Consider the following 20,860-nt stretch of genomic DNA (forward strand, 5'->3'; position numbering starts at 1 on the left):
ACCCGTTATCGAACGTTATCACGGCCCGGGTATGATATAAATGTGATCTATATAGGTTACCTTTACTGGATCAACATGCAGGATATAGTAGACAATATCTACGGTGTAACTTAACACATGTAGCTTCTAGTTCATTGTATTTCAACTGGAAGGTTCTTCCAAATACTTTAATCTTTTTCAGGGGTCAACTCTGACAGTGTTTCAAGTACACATTGAAGACAGATAATGTTCCAACACCCCTGGTACATGTACAACTGACTGTATGGAGTTTAAAAAGGTTAAAGTTGTTGGAACATACGTGTAGGTTGAGTTGTTAAAACACTTACTATTTACATGTACATTGGACCCTAAAAATCATGATGATCTGTCAGCCCCTTCTTGAGTTACATGACATAATGTCTTTCAGAGTGTGGTAAGGGAACACTACAGTCACATTTTCCATGTTGACATGCCTGTTTCCTTGACAGGATGACTGACACAACTGTTACCATGGCAGACATCCTCACCAGTCTGATCCGTCTGTCTGCCATGTTGACATGCCTGTTTCCTTGACTACAGGATGACTGACACAACTGTTACCATGGCGGACATCCTCACCGGTCTGATCCATCTGTCTGCCATGTTGACATGCCTGTTTCCTTGACTACAGGATGACTAACACAACTGTTACCATGGCAGACATTTTCACCAGTCTGATCCGTCTGTCTGCCATGTTGACATGCCTGTTTCCTTGACTACAGGATGACTGACACGACTGTTACTATGGCGGACATCCTCACCAGTCTGATCCATGTCTGCCATGTTGACATGCCTGTTTCCTTGACTACAGGATGACTGATACGACTGTTACCATGGCGGACATCCTCACCAGTCTGATCCGTCTGTCAGAGAAAGCTGCTCACCTGGCTAGAACCATCCGCTCTGAGCATGCTCTGTTTGAGCTTCTGGTGGAGGAAAAGACGGGAACAGCCAAGAACAAACGTTTCCAACAGGACTTTAAAACCCTGGCAGATGTTTTGATACAGGAGATGGTGAAACATAACCTCGGCAAACAGGTGGGCAAATCTTCTAATCCTCTACTGTCCCATGCTTAGGAACAATAACACATTCAAGATGGAATTTTGACATGTACAATGTAAAAAAAAGGCACTAGTACTCCCACAGGAAATTCTTTTATTTGAATGTTTGATAATATTAGGACTGTAACAGCAATATATGTAATTTTATATGTATTATTATGTAATTTACATTTATGGCTAATGGTTACCCAATTATGCAAATAGCTTCCTACTGTGCATAAATGATATGAACTTCAAGATGGTTTGATTCATTACTTGTAAATGGTATGTGTAAGTTTGTGCATTACTATGCATAGATTGTGCAAATGTGGTTTATTTGCATGATTATTAATGAAATGTTAGAATGGAATTCTGCCAAATTATATGAGTGTAGATGTATCTTGAGTAGAGAGGCAAAAAGACCAATTTTATTATTTATTTCCAAAACCAACGAGACAAAACAAAAGAACAAAATTTACAAGAACTTGTCTTGTGGAGGTATGTGATCTCTGAACTCTTGCTTCCTGGTGCCTCTCCAGTTCCCTTCCATCATTGGCCACATCCATGGTGAAGAGGACAACACCTTCACCAACCAGCTGGGAGAGACCATCACAGTGGAGGTGCAGCCCTCCCTGCAGCAGACTTCAGACCTGCTCTGTACTGTACTGGATGGGAATCAACATGCTGCGATGCTATTGGCTGAGGCAGTGCACTGGGAGGTTACCATGGAGACAGACCAGAGATTGACAGCTGCAGCAAATGACATCCCTGTGGAGTCATTAGGAATATGGATTGACCCTATTGGTAAGACTTCAGGAGGGATGGGACAAGGAAAGGCAGGATCATGTAATACATATTCTATCCATAGCAGCATCAGATACTATTTTTTAGATTTTGTACCATTACTTCATGCCCCGGTACACAGTTGTTACTTTTTCTCTGAAACAGTTCTGATGAAAAGAAGCTATTACATGTAGAAGTTGGCAAGTCAAGTCCACTTTTAGCTTTAATTTCACTTTACTACATTCACTTTTATACCATTGAACACTCATTCACTGACACTACATAACATAGTAAAAAGAATTGACATTGTCCAAAACAAGACTTATCAAGCTATCAATGAATCATCTGTGGTCTTCAGAAACTTATAACAGGCTACTAACCAAATAATTAAACCTCAAAAATGAATTTCACTATTTCACTCTAAGAAATTTAATCTTACATGTTAGTAACCCTAAATTTACATTGTACAATTATTAACAAAAATACTGATTAATATTACATTATTGTATGTTACATTGATGTGATTTTGTTATTAGTAAGCACTTCAGTGATCCTGAGTAAGAGTGAAGCATATCACTCAAAACGTCAGGAAATAATTTGTAATTTATCCAGTTGTTCAGTTATTGTTACAGTTACTACTAGAATTTGATTGTCTTTGAATACAAAATTTATGTTGCAGTTGTTGTACATGTATTTTGTTGTGTGCAGTCTTATTCAGACCATTTCTACTTGCTAACATAATTATAGGGTAGAAGGAGGAAGTAATTGTGTATAGGGTGTAAAGTAGTGACCTTCACTCACTGTTACTCTAGACTGCCTGACAACATTAACACTGGCCACTGAACTGATATCTTGTCCTCCCCAGACTCTACAGCAGAGTACATCCGTGGTGCGGAGGATGAGACAGCGACAGACGGTGTGTTTCACCGCGGCCTGCAGTGCTGCACCGTTCTCATTGGTGCTTTTGATCGGCAATCAGGGCTGCCTGTGATGGGAGTCGTCAATCAACCATTTGCCTATAAGGACCAAGAAACTCTGAGGTGAGACCCTGAGTGGGTGCCAGGTGGGGGTCGGGTGCTGAATGGGGCTCTGGTTTGTTTATTTGTTTGTTTATTTGACAAATCTCCATTACATGTACCAAGTACAATGTGTATACATGTAGTACACATTGTACACATTTATGTGTCGGTTACTCTTGCAGATTTAAGTTCTGAGTCATTACTTGAATGTCCAGAGAAAGGCGACAGTTGTCATTGAAAATTTGATCCTGGCTTGTGTACCCTTTGTGTTGGAATAAAGTTATCAATTAGCATTTGATACAACCATCTTATTAAAGATTGACTCTCAATGTTCCATGTTCACAGGTGGAGGAGCAGACACCTGTGGGGCGTGTGCTACAACGGGTATCACTGCCACTCTCTCATGGATGCTGACTCCACTGTTACCATGACAACAGAACAGCCCAACCAATCAGAGGCAGACAGGGTTGCCGTGACAACAGAACAGTCCCACCAATCAGAGTCGGGCAGGGTTCCTTCAGTGGTGCTGAGTGAGAGTGAGTCAGATGACATTAAGTCTCTCCTCAGTAAGGCTGGGTACAGACTATGTTATGCTAATGGTGCAGGGTACAAAATGCTGTGTGTGATAGACAATTTAGTGGACGCCTATGTGCTGACTAAATCATCCACATACAAATGGGACACATGTGGGCCTCATGCCATCCTCAGGGCACTAGGCGGGGGCATGGTGGACCTGGAGGCAACAGTAAAGTTGTTTAAACCAGAGACTGGAGAAGTGGACTTAAAACAGTTGCAAATTAAATACAACCAACCAGATTCAGGTACGACAACATGGGGGAACATGGGAGGGTTGTTAGCGTACAGGTCACCAGGCCATGCTCTTAATGTACCAAAAGCCCTTTGTTCATTACATTAGATTAGGGCATTGCAGTACATGTAAAAGCTGGACTGAAATACATATTTACATTATCCTGAAATCACAGTCAATGAAAAGAGTACAATGTACATGCATGCCTTTGTGTAGTCACCTAGTCTGTTCTAGTTTGGAATTCTTTGTCAACTAGTCTAAAAAGTAATTTCTGTGACACTTTAATGCCAGGAAGGAAAGTTATTAATGGAGATTTTACAATATTTTAGTTTTTCATTTGCAGAAATTTTTAAGCTGTTTATTTTAGACATACAATATTGTCGACTGTTTTAAGTGAATTATGGATTTTTGAAGCATTGTCCCACAAAAGTAAAGGGTCCAGATAAACTGTAAATGGGACCAATGATGTTGGATGATACAATTGCCAGATACTTAATTTAGTACCATAATTGCTATGTTAACCCAAGACTATGAATAACTAGTTAAAATTGACAAACACTGTTTAACGTTGCTCCTTACATGGGATGTACCTTGAACTGAAAGCAGGCTAAAAGTTTCCTCAATGTCATCATACTCTGTATGTTGTTGATGGGCATTATGGCATTACCAGACTGGTTGGAAGCCTTCGTAGCAGGCCTTTCCAGGACTTATAGTTATAAACTTTCTAAAATGTGCATTTTTCTGAAGGCATATGAGTTTTGAGTATTCTCAGGTTCTTGTAGGCAGTTCAGAAGAAAAAAGCAAGTACAATTAGAACTGATATGTCTGAAAAATGCACATGGTAAAAATTAAAATGTGAGCAAAAAATTAAACGAAAATGACTTGTAGAGCCTGCAGCTAACTGGTTGAGGGAAAGCAAGGCCACAGCAAGTAAATTTTATGGATGACATCCTCTGCAGACTCCAGCTCTAATGCGATAGAGCAAAAAAGAAGGTGAGCCAAAAAACAAGACTCCTAAATTTTCAAATAAACCTTGTTAAACAAGAAATGATACCTATATTGTGCCAAGTTTACTGTCAACTATTAAATAAATACCTCCATTTCTCACTGAAACAACTTTGAAAAATAAACTTTCCAATCATTGTACAAAATTTGGTACAGTACATTTCAGGTTTTGATCAAATGGGAACATCACAACCAGCATCACAATAAAAGGAATAAAATACGTCACTGCATCAAAGTTAAAGACAAGAGCCTTGTCTTGTCTTCTCTTCATATTAATCTTTCATCCACGTACTGGCATGGCAACTTTGCCCATTTTCGGCATGTTGACCACTGTCAGAGGACAACAAAATTTCTTGTTTTTTTTTCCAAAATCAGGCGAGAATTAATGCGCACCGATGTCATCCATAATTACTTGCTGTGCCCCAAGAAGGGAAAGACCAAGTCCCTCCCAGACAATGTTCTATATTGAGCCACCAGTTGCCTCCTCACAATTACTTGGTCAAACAGGTTACTGTTATAATGATGATGGACTATCTGTTTTATTATGTACTTAGTATATACTTGCATATAATATATGTATTATGTATTATATATAACAGTTACTATACTGTATTTATCTTTGTATAACAAATATATACTGTTTAGTTACAAATGTATAAGGTCAGCTAGATATCCGCACCTTTCAGTCTTTAATCAATACAGTAAGAGTACTAAGTAACGTTACATGTACATGTAACTCTTGAAAATTCGAAAGTTAGAGTAGGACAGAGTAAGACTACCATTATGATACTATTTTGATATTGATGGGTAATCCGTGTATACTAAGTACATGTATCATAGGAATGTACAAATGTATGGACTTGTCTGTATTGTGTGTAGGGGAAACTGTAGTTTATTGATGTTCAAACTCTTCATGAGATATCAATTAATGGTACTTTTACAATTAACCTTTATCTGTTTATAGTATTTACATAGCTTTTATTGTAAAATCATGCGATAATTGTACGGGCAGTGTCAAAGAAAGTGCAAGTAAAGTACAAAATGTAATAGAGAACATAAAACTAATGTTTGATGCATAATAAAATGATTAACATTCAGTCTTTGTTTACATTTCATTTTATTTATTTGATTAAACGACATCTATATTTTAACATAACATATGCAAATTAGGTCACCGTTTGCATGATTGGTATCTATTGAATCTGATGTTTCACCTACCATTTTTCTACCCCTTATACTAGTGTGTTGGTGGGGTATACAGAAAAGGCATACAACAAACAGGAATGTGGCAAAATTCTCTCTCTTCACTCAAAGCATAAGTTCTGTTATGAAGAAAGTGTAAACTGTAATTTCCGATGCCAAAAATTGGAATTAATAAAATTTTTGACTGTACAACTCCAGTCTTTGTCAAGGAATGAGCGATCCACATGACATAATGGAAGTGGCGGGCTGCTCATTCCTGAAGTTAGAACTTTTAAAAATTTGGGTAAGTCCAATTTCTTGTGCTCGAAATTACAGTTTAAACTTGCTTCATAATGACCTCTACCAGCACAGATGAACTTTCAAGATAACATTAGTAATATTCTTTGCCACCCACTTTTCGACAAATTTTTGCAATCAGTTCACAATTCTGACAATAATACAGTAACTGTGATAAAAAGCTGTAATCTGTTCAATATGTTCAAGGCACTAAATGGAATGTCACCTCCACACATTTCTCAACTATTCACAACATCTGCCAGTACCCACACCCACAACACCCGACCATGGAGGTAGACCATGACCCGACTAAGCACACAGGGGGGGACTCCAGCTACCAAAAGCTCGCTTGCAGTACAAAAGGAGATCGCTTTCTTTTTCCGGTCCTCTGGAACTCACTTCCTCCTCATGTCAGAAATGCAAGTTAGAACACTCAGTGTCTTTAAGACCACATTTTCTTCACTCAGCAGTTAATATGATTTCTTTGATTAATTTTGCTTTTAGACATTGATATGCAAATTCAGTTTCATTATCATTTATATCATGTCATATTTATTTAGTATGTTTTCTGTAATTTATTAGTCTGTTTTCGTTTCTTTCATCATAACTGCCCTTTGATTGTACTTAAGTTACCTTTTATTATGTTATGTTATGTTATGTTATGTTATGTTATGTTATGTTATGTTATGTTATGTTATGTTATGTTATGTTATGTATGACACAGGGAGCTTTGAAAAGCGCCAAAATGGCGATATGCTAACCTGTATAAATAAATAAAAATGAAAAATGAAATAATCATGTCGTGAGGGTATCAATGGAAACAATTTAGTTGTATTTTACAGAAAACTTACTTTTTGATGCACTACACCAGGGGGCAACAATAACCCTACAAAAAGTTGGGTAGACTTTTTTTTCTGGGACCCCCTGTAGCTGCCCGACTATTTACTCCACCACACCCTCCCCCAAGATAGACAGGCCTAATAGCAGAAGACTAGCTGCGTAGACCAGAAGCGTAGAGCTGGGGGTCTACCCGTTCTGATCCTCCGCCTTCACGTACGCCTTGTATGCTTCTTCATCCATTATGTCGTCCAACTCTTCTGGGTTGGACAGCTTCATCTTTAGTATCCAGCCTGGAACGGTGAAACAGGATTCAATGTTAGTTTCAGAAGTTTCACAACAAGTCTACATAGAGTCACCTGGGCATTCTGTTTACATTGGACACTATAAGAATGCTGGACACTGTACAAGACTGCTTCCTGAGAGGGGCGAAAGAGGCTACATTATTTACATCAGAGGCTATCACCATTCACATGGCCGTGGCGGCAGCTAACCGTAAACTAACCGATACCAGTTCCATAGAATGCCAAAATCAATTTCAAAGACAAAAGAAGGAAAAGTGAAGAAATGAAAATGAAGAGTCTGTTATTTTACCATACTCTTTGTGTTAAGTCATTTGTTCAACATTGCTGTATGTTTTGATCTGACCTTCATCATAGGGGGAGGAACTGACGATGCTAGGATCCAATGCCATGTTCACTTCTACACACTCCCCGCTGACAGGGGCGTGCAGGTCACTCGCTGCTATCACACTTTTCATCACGACACACCTGTCTGCAAGGCAAAAAGAACTTCAGGATGGAACATAGCACAAATATCTTTTTTGTTTTTTAAGATCGAGTAAGAGCTGGACTTATCTGAATTTAGACACACTTGCTTGACGGGTGTTAACAAATTGCCATATTTCCTTAAGCTGCCCACAACTTAACTTACCTGAAATCTTAGTACAGACAACAATGTGCAAATCTTCAATTATCATGGAAGTTCATCTGTGTTGTAAGTAACGATGTTAAAACTTTATTCCAACACACCAAGAGTAAATAGGGCGCTCCCGCTATCATTTAATAGAGACATTGGACGATATACCTTTTGTACTACTGTCACTAGTGTCAGTACTGGTAAACTAACTGGCACATGTGATCAATTGTAATCAATATTATGACCATACAATGCAAATCATTTCAGAGGAGGCTCATTTTTATAGGAACAAGGAAACTTCCACCATCTATGTCAAATGGCACAAAAAGACATGTTAGTTTGACTCAGGCCCCCAGTCTGCAGTGTTTATCTTTCTACTCACCTCCTTTGCTTAATTCTGCTCCGACTTCAGGAAGCTCCACAAAGACAAGTTCACCTAGCTTGTCCTGTGAAGCGTAAAAATGCTCAAAATGAATTGTTCAAACAACAATGATAGCATCACTGAATTGACATGATAATGTAATAGCTTACTAGTAGGCAGGACTTGGAATACTTTTCTGCATAGTTGCCCAATTGATGATATGACAAGCTGTTTTGCTACAATTGTTCCAGGTACATACACATCTTCCAGGACAGGTAATACTGTTGAATACAAGAATCAAAGACCTGTGATATCATATTTGTCGCCTCAATTCTCGTTTAACAAGGTTTATGACCTCAAAATTTGAAAATGTTTTGAGGTGTCGGGGCATTTTATGTTCAACATTAATTACATTTCTATGGGTTGAATCTGAAAACAAATAGAGAATGAACTTTTTGGAAGATGTGGTTTGTAACGTTATAGTGGTAACGCTATACTGATGCTGTAACGTTACAAACCACATGTTCCATGTGGAAAAGAACAACTTCATTCTCTATTTGTTGTCAGATTCGGCCCATAGTAATTTAATTAATGTTGAGTATAAAATGCCCCAACATCTCAAAACACGGTGAAAAGCAAGCTATTTAACGTCAACAGGATCATTCCGATGCCTTCCAGCCCTATGCAAATGAGGGTTACCCCCGCGTTTTCGCGTTGCATTCTGGGGATGGGAAACTGGTGGATAGGCAGATACAGCACGAAGGGACTGCCATAAATGTAGCAGGGAGGGGTTGTAGGTAACCTTGATACTTGATACCGGGATGATTATAATTAGGCACCGCCTGTAGTAATCCCGGTCTCTAACTTTACCCAAGTGCTGTTATTTCATACTCTCCCAATGTTTGTCTAACCGTGTCTTAAACTCGTTCACTGTTTTTGAGTCGACTACGGACTGTACATGTGACAGAGTATTCCAGTCACTAAAAACTCTGACACTAAAGGTCTACCTTCTGACCCTTCCTCTGGCTATTAAAGGGGACTTCAGGTTTACAGTTGTGCCATCTTGTAGGTCCTTCAGTGCGTTTTGTGAAGAAGGTTTGGAGCTGGATTCCCTCCAATCATCCAATCCCACAACTGGATCATATCCCCTCTACGTCTCCGGTACTGAAGGGAGGGAAAACCTAAGGCCCCCAGTCTCTCCTGGTAGGGTAGATCCCTGAGGTTCAGAGGGAGTTCTTTGTACCTTCTCCAATTTCTGCTGGTCTAACCGGAAATGAGGCCCCCACTATGATTACGTTAGCGTACTCAAGGTGAGGACGAACCAAGGACTTGTTAAGTAATGGTATTGTCTTGGAGTCGAGGTGATGAAAGGCTCTCTTGATTATCCCCAGCATCCTGTTAGCCTTCCTTGCTGCCGCTGCAGTGTTTGCGTGAAAGGTTAGTCTACTGTCCATTAACACCCCCAAGTCCTTTTCTTTTGCTGTTTCCTGGATCTCTTGGGATCATAGTGTGTACGTAGCCTAGGTGTTCTGCTTCCCAAGATGCAGCACCTTGCACTTGTCGGAGTTGAATGGCAACTGCCATTTAGCAGACCGATTGAGTGCTTCGTCCAGATCTTGTTGTAAGCTGTTCCTTCCCCTAGCTGTCGCCACAGTATGGTAGATCTTGCTGTCGTCAGCAAAACTCTTTATCCCGCTAGACACCCCCTCAGGTAAGTCGTTGATGAACACGACAAAAATCACCGGTCCCAGCACACTCCCTTGTGGTATCCCGCTCATTACGTCTGTCCATGTAGACACTTCCTCGTTGAGTACCACCCTCTGCCTCCTGTTTGCTAAGAAGTCCTCATAGGGCCACAGTGTACCACATACTCCGTAGGAACGTAGTTTGCGAAGAAGACGCTGGTGGGGAACGGAGTCGAACGCCTTCTGGAAGTCGAGGAAGACCACGTCCAGCGGGTGACCATCTTCCAGGGCCTTTGTCCACTCCTCCATGATCACCAGAAGCTGGGTGACACATGACCTGCCAGTGAAATGCCTGTTTACAACCAAGAAGTCCACTAAGGCGTCCACGGCGGTCCGTCACTACGGTATTCTTTCCCATTGGGGGTTAGGGTTAGGGGGGTTCGAAAACGTATCAGGTTACAAGACGAAAGTTTGGCCTGTTTTGGACTACCCGTAAACCACTTGAAAATAAACAAATAGTATTGAAGGGTAAATTCCGTCAGAATAAAATGAAATTATCGTCTTTACATAGGTTTAATGTTAGTTGTTTACGTTAAATTACTAAGTTTTTAAAATCTCGCTCTGAAAGATGATTTTTTTTTTCGGGATTTGGAGTGCCAGTCCGAGACAGTCCGAGTCATGTTTTTAGGCAAACACCGTTTAAGATTGCCAACGTATGTTACCCAAAATCCCCGATTTTTATATTTTTCGACGACTAGGAATAAGATCAAAAATCGTGTCTTAGGAATTTTTTAATTTCTGATTTTAAGTATAGTTTTTGTCGACATAAATGTGAAAAAACGGCATTTTTTTACATTTTTTGCACTCAATTGCTCATAATTCGAAATCAAGGTCCGTTTTCGAAAATCCCTAATTCTGGACAAACCCATTACGGTCATTTTAAGCCGTCAATGACATATGTTGGACTCTCCATGCTTCCAATCTTAAACGAGTTTTGGACGCATGTCATACGGCATGAATATGACTAGTGTTTATTTAGGCTGACGAGTACAAGCATTGCGATATTCAAGGTCACCCACGATAACGGCAGTAGCTTCGTTTCATGTTCCAGCCCACTACAAAATAAAGGCAGATATGTAGTTGTCCAGGAAATGGTTTATATTTGTCAAAAGGTGGATTTTTTCTGTTAGAAGGTACACATGTAAAAAGGGGCCGGAAAACCCAGGTTTACTATAAATGACCGCGGGTGACCCCATTTCACGAACACGCTGCTGAAAAACCTGTTTAGTCCCTCCGCCTTATCCTTGTCTGTCTTTGCTTCAGTGTTGCCTGTCTGCGTCAAGCTACCTACCCTGGGTCTTGTCTGTAGACGTGATCTATCATATCTCCAGTAGGCCTTTGGATTGTTTTTGATATGCATAACTAATCTGTGTTCAAAGTTACTGCATAGTTTCCGGGTGAGATTTCTTAACTTGTCCCTTTTTCCTACATACCTCAAATAATCTGCTTGCTTCCCAGACTTCTTCCACTTAGCAAATGCTTTCTTGTTCAACTCCTACTGGTGCAGCCTCCACGAAACAGCTAACAGAAAACCGCAGGCAGCAGTGGTCTGCTCTACCGAGACCGGGACTGTAAGTTATCCCCCCTACCAACTCTTTCCTCGTTACTGATGACCAGGTCAAGCACCAGGTCAAGTTCCTGTATCGTGGGCTCGGTCACATATGTTGATGTAGATGGTTGTTGTCCAGGCAGTCCAAGAGTAGACGGCTGTGATGATTCCTACCGCCTATAGATTTCCACCCCTTACAGTCTACCTCCTTGATGTTTAACCCTATTCAGACCGGGCTTTTTTGGGCATGCTCAGACGGGGGGGGGGGTCTTTTGAGGCCCGCCCCCTGTAACTCAACAACCACTTATCGTAGGGCCACCAAATTTTCAAAGATGTAGTAATGAAATTAATTCATAATAACAAATTCTGTGTAATTGTTACGTCATATGACGTCATTATGCATGACGTCATTTTGACGTCAGTGTTGTTGCCAAGGGCAACATAAGTATTAGCAGACATTTATATTTCATCATAGACACTTTTTGTCAAAGTTTGGTTGTACTCCGTTAAGTTTGACTGGAAAAACAATTTTTGACGGTTTTACTCCAAAAAATCATATAAACGACGTCATAATGCCATTTTGAGGGGTTGTGGGCCAAGTACTATCATTGTGCAAAGTTTGAGCCAAATCGATTTTTTGACCCCTGCCACCATTGTTTGATCCTTACAGACATTCGCTCTTAAGTTGTCGGCCATCTCAGATCGAAAATCTTGAATTTCGAAAATTGCATATTTTTCAAGATATTGCCTCAAAACGCAACGCAAATGGACTAAAGATGCTCATATGGACGTTTTATGTGAAAAAACATGGAACTGAGACGAAAAATTAGTGATAAAACATGGTTACACAACAGCTAATTATATGGTCCGCAATCTTGAATTTTTACCGATGACGTCATCAAATTAGCATAAATTATGAATATTTAATGATACAAATTATATTTAATTATATAAGATGTTACTAATGTTAAAAAGGAAGTTTAATCAAACATAAAACCTAGAAAATTTTTATATTGGAACCAAAATTAATGATTTTTCAAAAAACTGCCTGTCAGAACCCCGTTGCCATGGCAACGCAAAAATTAGGAACTTATCTAATTAATACAAAATTGTTCCCAGATATTTTAGGAAAAGTCACAAAATTTGACGTTTCTACCGCAAGCCGTTCAGGGGCTATCTGAGATGAAAGTTGGCGCGGGCCTCAATCCCCCATGACCACTAGGTACCTTGGCTTCATGTTACGTACAGCATAGCCTGATTAAATCGCTTTACGGTTGCCGGCCGCCCAACATCCAGCCGCCTGCGGGGAGGGGCCACTAAAGCCGTGGACGGCAGAGTTTGCGTTACACACTGACTATGTGGCCAGTGAGGAACCTGTTACTTCGGTAAGCGGTACCCTTGCAAAGTGCTAATGTATGGAAGTCTTGTCTTACCTCTGGAGTCTTGCTTGCCCTTGCCTGTGATATGTTTCTTCTGTAATTTGCTTGCCATTTTGTCCATAAAAGTTGCTGCGTTCCGCCAGAGACGAGAAAAACAAGATAGTGCCGGACCACGCCGGCACGACCGGCCCCGCAATTCTATAAAACGTCGTGAATACCGCCAAAAATGCAAGTTTCCTACCCTAAAAACTTAATATACGTTGAGTTGGTCACTTAAGTTAAAAACCGAGCTAAAATTTGACGAAGAAGAAACAGTTTACACGCTAAAAAATTACAGTTAAAAAGTTGACTTGGTAGAGCGAATACAGACACGTCCTGTCTTCACTTCACGCATGCTCACGCCCATATAACAATTACCTCAACGAATGTGACCTATATACATATGCACTCTTACATGGGGGCACGAGTCAGTTTGGAGTAAAATATACAACTGTTTGCTACAGCAATATAGTAACAGAGCTGAAAACTTTGTTCCGACACAAAATGGTAGCATAAAAGTATTTTGACTACAGCCTTCCTCCGCCTTCAATTGACCAATCACCTAACACTGTCAGCAGTTGGTCATCTTATGCGTGACGACAAGAGTTTGTTTGTTTGAACCTTTGTTACTAATGAAATACATTACTACTCAGTTCGGTCTATTCTATTAACTGGCGATTTTCCAGTTGGTTTGTAAGGTCATGTGATTAGCTTGCTGTTTTGTAGTACTGTACTTCTGACTTGTGTGTTAAATACATCTTTAGCTTAGGCCTCAACACATTCAAATTTGGATGTTTCGCCGCCTGGACAGTTCGGCCTACAGCCAATCAGGACGTTTCAGCCCCTGGTTCAGGACAATGTGGCCACAATCTTGACTGCTAATTTGCAATTTAGGCTGGTGCTCAGTGTATTCTCCAAGTCAAAACTATAAACTTTTCTATTGGAAAACAAGTTGATCATGAACTTGTGGGAACTTTGCATTAACTTTTGCCAACAGACAAATAAGTGTTCAACGTGCATCAAAAACAATTTCTGACGAAGTCCATCAAACCTTAATTGTAATCAACATGTTATAACATTTCTTCAGTCCCTTTGTGTTCCATAGTACGCACATAGCGTTATGTGACTCCGTGAGCAGTGGATCATAGATTGTAAGAAGACCGTGGCAACCCCCGTCTCTGATGAGGGAAGTTGTATGTTTTACTGGTGATTTGTGACATTGAAGACAGCTAGAGAATGTACCCATATGTAAACATTGCATGGTAGACTTTGTTGTATGTATATTGGATACCCTCATATTTTATGTTACTGGGTGTGGTTTCATTTTCATGCCGGAATGGCTCAGAACATGAAGCAGAGCTGACACAAAGAAAGGCTGGGAGGGGTGATTTTCGTGACAAGGTACAATTTCTTCCGAAATCATTCACAAGATGTACGTCATTGCTTTTTTGTTATTGCTCACCACGATTGGGTGTAATTCCGTCTCCATGGTGATACCCAAACAGTAGCAGGACTTATGGTTCAAGAAGTGCTGTGTTCCCTGGTATTGACAAGGTGATTTCTAACTCAAGCTGACAGCCAACGGTCCGGGGCAGGTCGGGGTCATTTGTGATGTACAACATTTTTCTCGACATTATCTATCCAACGGCCTACGAATATTACAACTTACTTGAAAATAAAAGTCAATGACCAAGTTCTGTATCCTTGCTAGACAGCTTTAAAAAAATGCCTTGTAGTCAATTGCTAGTATACACAAGTTAGGTTTGGTAAGTCACTCAAGCCCCGGTCGTACATTTAGGACCTTTACGCAACCTTACCAACAAAACACCAACCAAGGTCATCTAAAGTTCGGGAGAACTCTGACCCGATTTAGGCTAAGTGTACCTTTCTTTATCAATCAAATCGAATTTGTGTCAAATTTGAGTCATTTTTTTGGTTGTCACAATGTCACATTATTTTTGCTTTGTATCCTGACTGAAATGCTTCTGATTTAGTATGAGCAATGCAGAATGAACACGATATTTACATATGGAGGCTATCTGTATTGATATACTACATTTACTTCTATTCATATAGTACTTTACATACTACTAGTACATATACTATATTACGTATTCGTATCCGTAACGTGTCTCACAAGTTTGGCCCAATTTGTTTTCTATGTGTCTACATAGCCCCATGTCTTGAGTCATCCCAGCATGATAAAATAAAACCAAACCTTGTGCTCATAAATGGCGAGTCTATCCATGCTAAAGAAATTGCCATAGATTTTACGTCAGAGTAGATTCTTTGTCGTCGACCAAGGTCGGCAATATACAGACGCACAAAGATATTCTAAATGATCATTATTGTTGTCATATGCATTTCAGAGAGGATAATTATTACCTATGTATTAATTTTTGTTTGCCTTACCATAGTGCTTAACGATATTGCTCAGTACCAAATGCAGTAATATGTGAACTGGTGTGACCCGATCTCGTTTGTATATTTACGATGTACCATTAAATTGCTTTTGCCTGTCAGAAATCCTGTGACGTCACGCAGATAACGCACGTGACTCCGTAAGCAGTGGATCATAGGTTGCAGAAAGTCTGTGGCGTCCCCCGACTTTGTTGAGAGATGGTTGTAATGTCCTGATGTAAATGGCCTCTTTAATCCCTCGTGCGAAAAAGTCTGAATCTTTGTCCAAGATTCTTTCTTTACCCAATAAGACTTAATGTCCAGGCGATTCAATATGTATATGTTGTGAGACTTCCGAAGTAGTCGAGATAGGTCTTTTATGTTCTAAAAACCTAGCCTTCATGGATCTTTCAGTACTACTATATGTTTCTTTACATGGGTCACTGGACTTCTGTCCTTGACACTGTATATGGTATTAACTACCCCACATTTACTCTCCTTTGGTGTCTTGTCCTTGGGTGAAACCAGTATTCCCGAGAGTTCTATGTGGTCTAAAACAGGTCTTGATCCCGTGTGTGGCAAAAATCCCTCCTGACCCCCTCACTCAGGCCTTACATGTAGGGCACAACAACTAGATCCCTGTTTGTGCCCTTGTTGCTCTGATTCTGGTTAAAGTTTATAGTCTTTTCAGGTTTGGATCTATTAGCATTGTCGAAAGCCTAAGTGGGGTACCTTTCTTAGCGCATTTGAAATGTAAAGTTTCTCCTCTTATAGAACTTTATGGTCAGTAATAATCGTTTCCGCTCTGTGGAATAAGGTGCAGATAACACAGAGTTTATGCCCCAGGGGGTGGTTAGAATGGAGGTTTACATGTAGCTATTGGTCAGTATGCGTGGATTTGTGGTATATCTTAACCTGCTGAGACCCGTCCTGTTTCACTGATGTTAGCGTATCCAAAATGATCCACTGTTCACGGGGCGCCACAGACTTTCTGTCACCAATGGTCCACTGCTCACGGAGTCACGTGTGTTATCTGCTTGACGTCACGGAAGCGATGGATTGTTCATTCCTTGACAAAGACTGGAGTTGTACAGTCGAAAATTTGGGTGAGTCCAATTTTTTTGGTGTTTGCATTACAGTTTAGTCTTGTGCATAATGACTTCTACCATCAAGCTTAAGTTCAACACAGATGAACTTTCAAGATTAGATCCCGCGATGTTTCTTTAGCCACCTTCTCTCATTTTTTTTTAGCATTTCAAGCATGCGACAGCCATTAGTTTATTGCATGGTTCTGTTTTCAACAACAAACTAAGGTAATAATTTATGGATATTATAGTGAATGTTTACTGGTGATTCGTGACATACATTGAAGACCGCGAATATATCCAATATGTAAACATTGTATGGTAGATTTTTTTTGTATGTACACTGGATGCCCTCATATTTTATGTGTACTGGGTGTTGATTTGATTATTTTCATGCCAGAATGGCTTGGAACATGGAGTAGCCACAGAGAAAGACTGGGAGGGGTGTTTTTCGTGACAAAGTACCATTTCTTCCCAAGTCATTCGCAAGTCGTACGTCACTGCTTTTTTGTTATTGCTCACCACGATTGGGTGTGGCTCAATGTTATTTTGTCTCCATGGTGATATCCAAACAGTAGCAGGACTTATGGTTCAAGAAGTGCTGTGTTCCCTGGTATTGACAAGGTGATTTCTAACTCAAGCTGACAGCCAACAGTCCGGGTCAGGTCAGGGTCATTTATGACGTAAAACAATTTGTCTCGACATAACCTATCCAACTGCAAATATAATAAAATAAAAGTCAATAACCAAGTTCTGTATCCTTGCTAGATAGCTTTAAACAACGCTTGTAGTCCGATGTACACAAGTTAGTTCGGTAGGTCACTCATCAAGCCCCAGTCATACATTTAGGACCTTACCGCAACCTTACCCCCGAACACCAGCCGACCAATGTCAGCTAAAGTTCAGGAGCAGTCTAACCAGGTTTAGGCTACGTGTACCTTTCTATATCAATCGAAATTGTGTCAAATTTGGCCATATTTTTCTTGGTTGTTGTCTTTATGTATGACGTCACAATATTTTGCTCTGTATCCTGACTGAACTGCATCTGATTTAATATGACCAATGCAGAAGGCACACGATATTAAAATATGGAGGCGATCTGTGTTGATATACTGTATTCGCAACCGTAACGTGTCTCACAAGTTTTCCGCATTTTGTTTTCTATGTGCTCACATAGCTCCATGTCTTGAGTCATCCCAGCATGAAAACATAAAACCACACCTTGTGCACATGAATGGCGAGGCTATCCATGCTAAAGAAATTGCCATAGATTTTACGTCGTAGTAGATTCTTTGTCGTCGACCAAGGTCGGCAATAAACAGACGCATAGCGATATTTTAAATGATCATTCTTGTTTTTAAATACCGCATAAAACTTATCGATGCCAAATGCATTTCAGAGAGGATAATTTTTACCTATGTATTAATTTTGTCTTCTTTACCATAGTGCTTAACGATATTGCTCAGTACCAAATACAGTAATATGTGAACTGGTGTGACCCGATCTCGTTTGCATATTTACGATGTACCATTAAAAATTGTTTTTTTGCCTGTCAGAAATTTATCTACTCATTCAACTAGAGCAATGATCAGCAAGCAGCATCTCATTCGTACCATGAAGATTATTTGGACATTGGCGACAGGTAAGTGTAACTGATACTTTGTCGTGAGGTTTAACTTACATTTATAAGAAAATCTATATAACCACGGGTATTGGCATCGTCACCAAGTGTGTTACTTTATGATTTTTTAGCCTAATGTATGAATAGGTTGTTTGCAGGAATTTATGTCGTCTTTGAACGTTTAAATAATATTCCGCATTATTTCATGTTATCTTCAGCTGCAAAAATAAGTCGAAAAAGACTCTTAGACAAGCAGCGCTCAGAAAATTGCTGAACCACAAAATTTCATATTCAGACAATTAAATCAAACAATGTTATGCGTAATGCCTTGGGCTGTTGTTGTTTTCTTTATTTATCATTTTATTCGCAACAATGCGATACTAAATAAATTATAATGTACAATGCGATCCATGACACAAGAAAATATAGTCTAATGTATAAATATTTCTATATAAAGTTCTGTTTGTCGTCACCTTGACGATTACTGGACAAGAGACATCACCATGTGGCCCGAGCCTTCCCAAAGTGTGCACCTGCATGGATGGTAACTATGGCAACGGTGGCACCTGCACGGCGTGCACCTGCTCACACGATGGAGAAGCCGTGTTCTCTCGAGGTAATTTTCTGTGACAAGTTTTCTGTTGTTTATAATGTATCGTGGTGGTGGTGGTGGTGTGTGTGTGGTTTGTGTGTGTATAGCATCATTTCCTTTGTCAAAATTACGTTGAAAAAACCGTCACGTTTAGAGTTCTATACGCCACGTTTTTCTTTTTTGGTCAATACGTCACGTATGCCAGGCAAACGTTACGTTTGGCAAAATACGCACGGATACGTTAGTCATACGTCCAGTCGACTCTGCAATTTCCGTGTCAAAATTATGTACTAGGTACTTCAAGCATTTTGACCGTACTATTTTTTGAATGTGTGACAGGGCCTTAACAGGCGACCACAGTAAGGGGCGAGCTTTGTTTTTTTAACCAAACTGAAAATAGTTTTCTCGTCCTTCCAGACTGCACGTATCCCATTGGAATGGAATCTGGCGCCATACCTTATGACAGCATCACTGCATCCTCTACCTGGGGTGTTAATCACGAGTCCTACCGCGGTCGGTTGAACAAAGTTACTGGTGCCGGCGCTTGGGCAGTCAGAACCAACACCATCGGGGAATGGCTACAGGTTGGCAGACATTTTGGTTCAGTAAATACCCACGATTCTACCTGGTACTTCCAGAATGCTAGCGCTATATTTATACGCTTGAGTTCCAAAGTGAGTAGGTGGAGTTTGGGTTTTGAGTTTGATTGACAGGGGTATGAGTCCGTATGAACTGAGTGTGCAATGCATGCGATCGCCGGGAATGTATGGAAACCATGGTGTAATAGTGCAGTAAGTTCCCTCATACAATCGTATGGGTAATACTACATTCGATGATGTGTTTTTCATTAACACAAAATATATAGTAAACTATATACTTTACTATATTGAAATCCCAGATTTTTTTGTTTGGATTATTGCGCCACAAATGATTTTAATTTCGTTGTTTCTCTAAGGTGATAAAGTTCGCATTTTCCGAACAATATCCTATGTTGATGACTCCGAATCTGTTGTGTTTAGAATGTGAATATGAAAGCTTTGCCGCACTAAAAGTACCTTACCGTGCAGAATGTGGGCTAATTTTAGCAAGCAGTGTACGCTATCTAGATTTTCCCGGCTTGTACTTCACGTGCATTCTATAACGAAGAACATCTATGCATTCAGGTGGATTTAGGAGAAATGGGGACCGTCACAGGCACCATCATCCAGGGTCGCTATAGTCTCGATCAGTGGGTGACCTCCTACAAACTACAGTACAGTGTAGATGGTCTTAGTTGGATCACGTATGCAAGACGCGATGGCTCCGAAGAGGTAGGTTATATGCAAAGATATCCCCTTTTTTCTAGATCAAACAGAGAAAATAATCCGTCCTAAACCGTTACGAAAAAGAACCATATCGGCTGTTAGCTACTATTTGCCTCAATAACTGTATCGGCTTTCAGCTAATATATTCTGACAAGAATAAAAAAATAATAATAAAAAAACTGCTATTATTTATCGTGGTTGTGATGTCTAGGTGTTTCCAGGCAACACCGACAGGAACACCCCTGTAACTAACCTGCTGGACAGTCCCATTAATGCCCAGTACGTGCGTTTCCTGCCTCAATCCTGGCAGAACCATATGAGTATGAGGGTGGAGGTTCTAGGCTGCAGCGTCAACGGTGGGTTTCTGTTGAATAGTTGATAGTCGTTGCATTGGCACTTGACTCATTGAGTTTTTTTACCTTCGCCAGGGAAGTTATGTTTTCCATAGCGTTTGTATGTGTGTGTGTGTGTGTGTTTGTGTATGAGTGTGTGTGTATGTGTGTGTGTGTGTGTGTGTATGTGTGTGTATGTGTGTGTGAGTGTGCGAAGCTACAGATGGATTGTCATGAAACTTAGCTAGGTAAGTGAGTGGGTGTTGATGAGACCTAAAAATGATTTTAACCCCCTGGTGGATCGCTATGGTACTGCAGCAGAACTTTCGGTTTTGATATCTCGTGATCTGGACATGGTAGGGTAACGAATTTTGGATGGTAGATAGCTCTTTGGCTAAGAAAGAAGTGACATTCCTTTGACCCCCCCCCCTAACGGCTTATTCTGGAACTGCAGGACCGTTTCTAAAAGAATCTTCGAGGGGGATAACTAAAAAAACCGGTCGACGGATTATCGTGATTTTTGGTATGTAGGTAGCTTAACCCTAC

General features: G+C 40.2%; 2 protein-coding genes across 2 annotated transcripts in view; both read left to right on the plus strand.

Annotated features, from left to right (window-relative positions):
- LOC109472076 (inositol polyphosphate 1-phosphatase-like) overlaps positions 1-4,462 on the plus strand; it is a 19,866-nt gene extending 15,404 nt beyond the window's left edge. Inside the window, exons 3-6 of the mRNA XM_019771649.1 lie at positions 830-1,055; positions 1,598-1,862; positions 2,707-2,881; positions 3,206-4,462. Coding sequence (XP_019627208.1) covers positions 831-1,055; positions 1,598-1,862; positions 2,707-2,881; positions 3,206-3,776 — 1,236 coding nt within the window. The 5' untranslated portion in view covers position 830 and the 3' untranslated portion in view covers positions 3,777-4,462. The remainder of the gene's footprint in view (positions 1-829; positions 1,056-1,597; positions 1,863-2,706; positions 2,882-3,205) is intronic.
- A 14,108-nt stretch (positions 4,463-18,570) lies between these two features.
- On the plus strand, positions 18,571-20,361 carry LOC109472068 (lactadherin-like). Its single transcript, XM_019771643.1, has 4 exons — positions 18,571-18,702; positions 19,096-19,262; positions 19,842-19,988; positions 20,194-20,361. The coding sequence occupies exons 1-4, from the start codon at positions 18,624-18,626 to the stop codon at positions 20,359-20,361; spliced, it is 561 nt and encodes a 186-aa protein (XP_019627202.1). The 5' UTR covers positions 18,571-18,623.
- The last annotated feature ends 499 nt before the right edge of the window (positions 20,362-20,860 follow it).

Source organism: Branchiostoma belcheri, unplaced genomic scaffold (assembly GCF_001625305.1).
Source record: "Branchiostoma belcheri isolate BF01 breed outbred unplaced genomic scaffold, Haploidv18h27 scaffold265, whole genome shotgun sequence".
Classification (NCBI taxonomy): Eukaryota; Metazoa; Chordata; class Leptocardii; order Amphioxiformes; family Branchiostomatidae; genus Branchiostoma; species Branchiostoma belcheri.